This window comes from Microtus oregoni, unplaced genomic scaffold (genome assembly GCF_018167655.1).
Source record: "Microtus oregoni isolate MIOR12 unplaced genomic scaffold, Mior012 000015F_ref0000493, whole genome shotgun sequence".
Lineage (NCBI taxonomy): Eukaryota > Metazoa > Chordata > Mammalia > Rodentia > Cricetidae > Microtus > Microtus oregoni.
The window spans coordinates 29,619,064-29,625,542 of record NW_024543074.1 but is presented as its reverse complement, the minus strand read 5'-3'; the positions used below and the strand labels follow the sequence as shown (position 1 = coordinate 29,625,542).

The 6,479-nt window shown below is 46.3% G+C and overlaps 1 protein-coding gene across 1 annotated transcript; it reads right to left on the bottom strand.

Annotated features, from left to right (window-relative positions):
- Positions 1-2,163: 2,163 nt before the first annotated feature.
- On the bottom strand, positions 2,164-6,379 carry Odf4 (outer dense fiber of sperm tails 4). Its single transcript, XM_041664426.1, has 5 exons — positions 6,333-6,379; positions 5,916-6,214; positions 3,009-3,182; positions 2,606-2,740; positions 2,164-2,393 (listed from the first exon to the last, which is right to left on the bottom strand). The coding sequence occupies exons 1-5, from the start codon at positions 6,377-6,379 to the stop codon at positions 2,164-2,166; spliced, it is 885 nt and encodes a 294-aa protein (XP_041520360.1).
- Between the last annotated feature and the right edge of the window lie 100 nt (positions 6,380-6,479).

Below are 6,479 nucleotides of genomic sequence, written 5' to 3'. Positions count from 1 at the left end.
TATGTGGAAGCGGCTACAGGACAGGGCAGGACAGAGAAACTCTTGTTTATAGATCCTATTTGTTAGTATAGGTGGGTGTGGATCACATAAACAGAGCTCCTCCATGCAGTACTTGCATTCTTCTTAAAAAAAAAAGACATTTCAACATGACCCAGTATGAAGCAGAGTTGGAGTTCATTAAAGAGGTGTTTTTATTTTTTTCAAGACAGGGTTTCTCTGTAGCTTTGGAGCCTGTCCTGGAACTAGCTCTTGTAGACCAGGCTGGCCTCGAACTCACAGAGATCCTCCTATCTCTGCCTCCCAAGTGCTGGGATTAAAGGCGTGCACCACCACCGTCCAGCTCATTAAAGAGTTTTTAAACATAAATTTAAGCACAGAGATGAGCAGAGATGGAGGCATTCAGGGAATGAGTAGACACAGCCAGGATGACTTCTAAAGTTCCGTGTCACTGAGTTGCAGAGGAGCCTCTGCTTTTTCCGTGCACGAGACCCTAGAGCGCTTCTGGCTGTGCCCTGGATGGCATTACAGCTGGTAAAATAGAACCCAGCACCAGGGTTGCGGGGGAAGTTAATGTCTTCACAGTAAACAAAGCCTTAGCCTTTCTGTAATAGGGCACCAGACTTTAGTAGGTCTGCAGACCTTAGCACAACTGACTCCATGATGAAAGTACCATTCACCATACAACTCATCATGGAGACAGGCACCACCTGCTAAATAAAACTGAAACAAAGACCTAATCCATCAACGTCCATCGTGCTGGGAAAGTCTGTAAATGTACTAACCTTGCTTTTTGGCTTTTGTAGTTCTGCTTCTGGCTGACTGTTCTTGTTAACTGAAGTGTGTCAACCCAGGGCATGGTTTTTGTTCTTAGAAGCTCACCCTGAGAAAGGCGCAGGGATATCCTGAATATTCAGTGTAGGCCCTGGCTGGCTAATGAAGACTTTCTATTGTCTAAAAACAATCATCATGACACAAGTTTAATTTGTCAATTAAAAAACAACACCCAATTTTTGGGACTGGAGAGATAGATCGGCGGTTAAGAGCACTGGCTGCTCTTCCAGAGGTCCTGAGTTCAATTCCCAGAAACCACATGTTGATTCATGACCATCTGTAATCACTACCATCTATAATCATATAATCACCACCATCTATAATACATACATGCAGACAGAACACTGTATACATAAGAAATAAAATCTTTAAACAAAGAAAAGTAACATCCAATTTTTAAAAAGAACTATTTAATTAAAGTGCTTCCAGATTCCTGTTCCTCAGACTCTATATAAAATAATTTTATTACTTCACAGCAGGGCTGGAGAGATGGCTCAGAGGTTAGGAGCACTGACTATTCTTCCAGAAGACTCAGGTTCAATTCCCAGCACCCACATGACAGCTTACCCCACCCACAATATCTGACACTTTCACACCAATTCACATAAAATAAAGTTAAATAAATTATTTCAAGGCAGTAAGTTGGAGATAAGTTTTTATCCAGCAATGAATAGCTCATAAACTGGGTCTTACTAAATGGGGTGGGTTATACATAGACTTAGAAAGTGCTGTCCTGGCTAGCCCTGGGATATTTGTCTGTGATCCCTGTAAAAGCTGCAGTTGATTTTTTCAACCAGATGCATGTGTTGTTTGGCTTGTTATATTTTAATTTTTCTTTTTGAGGCTCTAGTCTCACTATGGAGCTCAGGCTGGTCATCCATCCCCCTGCCTTAGCCTCCTGGGATTATAGGCATGAGTATATATACTTATTCCTATACCAAGCCTGGCTAAGTTTACTTTTGTTTTTCTCTTTTCATTGCTATTGCATCAAACTCAAATTCATATGAATGCCAGGTAAGTGTTCCAGCACAGAGTCCCTCCTACCTTCGCACAGGTGTGCTATGGTAAGAGCCAGGACGAGTAGGTTTAGGGACCGAAGGGTATTGCTAAGTTCATAGACGGGGAAAACTGGGAAGCAAACATAACAACAAATTTTGTTTTTCTCCCTTCCTCTCCCTCTTCCTCAACGACCACCACACATGATGAAGAAGGGATGGACAATTTATTCCACATCATCACCTGAGCCACAGACAAGGCCAAGTTGAGGGAGAGGAATGCAAAGCTGGTCCCCAAATCCTCCTGTGCTCATTCTTTGTCATGGTGAGGACAGACTTAGCCCAGGCTGGAGGGGTAGGGTCCTGAGAAGCTTTTAGATAAACCTAATGGTTGCTGCTTATCCTTCTGTTCATCAGGATCGGGGATGTCCTCTTGGCTGTTGGAGGGCTGTACAGTGCTCTTCAGAGACCTTTGCCACGTACTTTTGCCAAGACTGCTGATGATGGAAGAGGAGCTGTCCGTTATCACTCTCCAGAAGTTTTTATGGTTGAGGTAGCAAAGGATCCCTGGGGGGGGGGGGGACATAAGAAAAAGGAGAAAGCAGAGAGCTGCATGGAAGGTGACGGGTGAGGTGAGCCAAGGGGAAGGTTAAGTCCCTATGGACCCTTGTGGGTGGGTGTGAAGCAGAGGAGAGGTCGCCTTGCCCCTCCTTCCACACATCCTCTGTTCTGACCCACCCAAGTCCCTTCCTTCCCCAGGACCCTCCCTAGCCACTCACCACAGGTGAGATACAGGACGAACACCAGCCAACCAATGAAATAGCTCCACCCGATGGGGACCGATATGTTCTTCTTCAGCTCATAGATCCAGAGGTTAACAGGGAACAACAGGAGGGTGAAGAAAATGAAGGCGACTGGGAGGCAGGAGTGGAGAGATTTACTCTCACCTAAGAATCGCACAGGAGTGCTGCCTCATCTGCTGACTACAGCCGCCAACCACTCACTCCACTCACAGTCTCACAGCGAGTCCTGGTCCTGGAGGCCCGAGGACATAGTTTATCTCCGCTCTCACTCTCTCCTCCCAGCGCCCCAAACGCTCGCTCCTCCCCCAGAGAAGAGGGAGACATGCCCAGGATGATGTGGGTTAGGGAATTAAGAACCTTTTTCAGAGCTGGGGGGCACCTTCACAGAAGCTCAGGATGATCCCAATCAAGCCAAAGAAAGGCATTCTCTGCAGGCGGGGCAGGTACCGCAGGTGCAGCCAGGCGGTAAGGACAAAACCCAGCCCCATGGCCAGGGTGAAACTAATCCTAGCTATCCCCAAAACTGGATGGGTTGTCCACAGCTTATAACTGTCTGGGAAAAAAATAACAAAACAAGAACTCAGGATTGACAAACATGAATTGCGATCAAATCAACAAACATGAGGGAAATACTCAGGTTATTCAAAACCAAAGAAATGCAGAGTTAAAATCATAAAACAAAAACTTTTGCTCAAGTAAGACTCCTGATCTAGAGACTGCTTGGCAGTTCCAACCACTTGAACATATGAACAAGAGTCAGGTGGCTCACTCCTATGAGCTCAGCACCGGCAATGGGAAGGCCGAGGTAGGAGGATGGACCTGGGTTTGAGGCTATCTTGAGCTACAGTGGTGAGTTACAGACCAGGCTGGACTACAATGTAATGTTTCAAAAAAATAAAAATAGCCGGGTGTGGTGGCTCACACCTTTAATACCAGGACTAGAGAGGCAGAGGTAGTCCGACTTCTGTGAGTTCAGCCTGATCTACATAGTGAGTTCCAGGACAGCCAGAGCTGCATAGTGAGATCCTGTTTCAAAAAAATTGAAAAAACTAGAAAAATTTTAAAAAGCCAGGCATGTAATCCCAGCATTCCAGAGGCAGGCAGATCTCCGTTAAATTCAAGACCAGTCTGACATATATATAATATATATATATATATATATATATATATATATATATATATATATATCATAGCAAGTTCCAGGACAGCCAGGGCTACAGAGAGACCCTATCTCAACAAAACAAAAGAAAAAAAATCGCGACTCAAATAGCAATTCTTAAAAGAAAAAATATTCAAATTGTCAACAGACTTACAAAAGCGTTAGTGGCTCTTCCCTTTCAAAAGAAATCTTGCAGATGCTCTTAGAATTTTAGACCCTGAAGCCTGGAATGAGGGGTAACTGGCCAGTTTCTGCGGTTACCTTCAAAACATTTTCCCTTTGTCCCCATGCAAAGTGGCTGGCTTCTTCTGAATGAGTCTAGTTTCGTTGGTGACCTTGGCATCATGGGCTGGGCCATGCCTTTTAGGTTGCTTCTTTCCTCTCACGACCGCATGTTTTTCAAACCCTTTACTCTGTTTTTTCCACTCCCAAGTCTCACTACAATCTGCCTAAAAGAAGCCAGATTCCTCCCGCAGACCAGTTCTAACCGCTTCCTTCCATGTGAGCAGATGTGGTCACAGCAATGACTCCCACCCCCACTCTTCTGTTGCCTCTTCATTTCTGTGGCTAATAACCCGATGGAAACAACGTAAAGTGAAAAGATTTATTTTGGCTCTTGGCTTCAGGATTCAGTCCATGGTCACCTGGCTCTAGATAGTGGGGCTATCATCGTGGCAGGAGCATGGGGCAGAAGCTGTCATGAGGACAGAAAGCACTAGATGTGGTGGCACCCACCCTTAATCCCAGCACGTGGGAGGCAGAGGCAGGAGGATCTCTGTGAGTTCTTGTCCTGCTCTATAAAGCGAGTTCCAGGACAGCCCCTAGGGCTACACAGAGAATCCATCTCCAAAAACCAAAAACGAAACCAAACAAAAAAGTAATAAGTGTATAAGTCAAGTGTGCTGGCTCATGCCTGTAATACCAGGTCTCAGGAGGCTAAAGATGGCTGCCAGTTCAAAGTCATCCTGGGCTACATAAAGAATTCTAGAATAGCTTGGACTACAGAGTGAGGCCCTGGCTCAATTAAAAAGAAAAAAAAGAACAAACAAAAACCAAGCAAACAGGAAAGAATACATACAACAATGTAAAAACCTATTTTAAGCTTCCTCTGGGGATGTGACTCACTGTGGCGCTCAGTGTGTGCAGGGGAACTAGGCTAGGTTCACAGCACCACAGAGCAAGAAGCATAGAATCCCATATCTGCCTTTATGAAGCTTGTGCTTTCTCCTGTATGTGAAAAGCACTCAAATACTGCCATTTCATGTGCCGGGACCCTGAGCAATGTACTAAATCTAAGCTCCAGTCTTCCCATCTACAAAATAACGCCAATTATCTCCGTCTCTTGTGGCCGGTGGACAATTCGGCTGGAAAAACAGCAGGCCATAGATGATATTTTTTTGTTATTCCACATTTGTCCTTAAAAAGCTATGTGCTCTAGACCTGCTTTTGGCTTATGTGAAGGAGAATGAGCAGGTGGAGACCGGCATCCAGAGCTGGACCCTTCTGAAGTGGTAAGGGCAAGAGCATGAAACGGAACTTGACTCAGATATTAATTCAGGAAAGGAAGCCAACAATCAAGGGGAAGTGCAGAGCTGAACTACAGAGGCATGACGTCAGACGGAAGGGAAGGAAAAAACGGCAGGAACTGGGGAATGATTGCAAGACAACATTCAGGGGGTCATCTCAGGGCTCTGGGTACGAAAACCAGGGCACAGCAGCACCTAGGTGAAAGATGATGTCGAGCAGAAATGATCCAGACATCTCTCAAAATTCTGCATAACAGCTTTGACTGTCTTGGAACTCTTTCTGTAGAGCAGGCTGGCCTAGAGTTCACAGAGATCTGCCTGCCTCTGTCTCCCAAATGCTGGGATTAAAGGCTGTGCGCCATTACCATCCGGCTCATGTTGACATTCTTAAAGCAAAACCCTTTGGGGTTTACCCAAAGAGATGACATCTTCTGCCGGGTCAGGTGAATTAGCCAAAGAAAGAAGATGATCCCTAGAGATCACCATGCCAGCAAAGCCATCTTGCAGTCCAAACGAAGATGGCTGATAGGAGGGAACAAGACTGCGGGGCCACCACTGAGGTGAAGGCAGGCTGGACCTGGGCTGGGGTGAAGGGACTCACCTTTCCCACTGTCTGAGCTGGAGCAGCTTTTAGACATGCAGGTGTTCAGGAGCCCTGTGGACATTATATGGATCGAGGTGTAGAGTCTATTGGTGATGTTTTTGGGGTAACGCTGATGGAAACGACTCTTGGAGGGGTACAGCCATTTTTTGGAGAAGACCATGACCAGGAGCAGGAGGAAGGCCACCAGGCTGAATTCTGAGGCCACCACCTGGGCTATCCAGCGAGAGCTGTGCGTAATTCTCCACTGAAGGGGTAATTGGGAGTTGCGGCGTTGCTCCGTAACTGACCGCCTGTTTCTGCTGGGAGAAGGGACAGAAGTCCTGCACTGCCCAGCCTACCCCTCCTCCAACCCCCTCCCGGCCTCCTTCTCTTTCTAGGCCCCTGAAGCCTACTCTCTCCCATCTCTATGCTCACCTGGCTCTTATCGTCTTGATCTCTTCCTCAGTCAAATCAGTTTCCATCACAGGCCCAGTGTTAGAGGAAGAATGGGGGAGCCTCTTTTCATGCACCTGATCTCCAGATCCAAGAGAAGGCCTCACCCCATTCCGCTGAGCAGGCCTA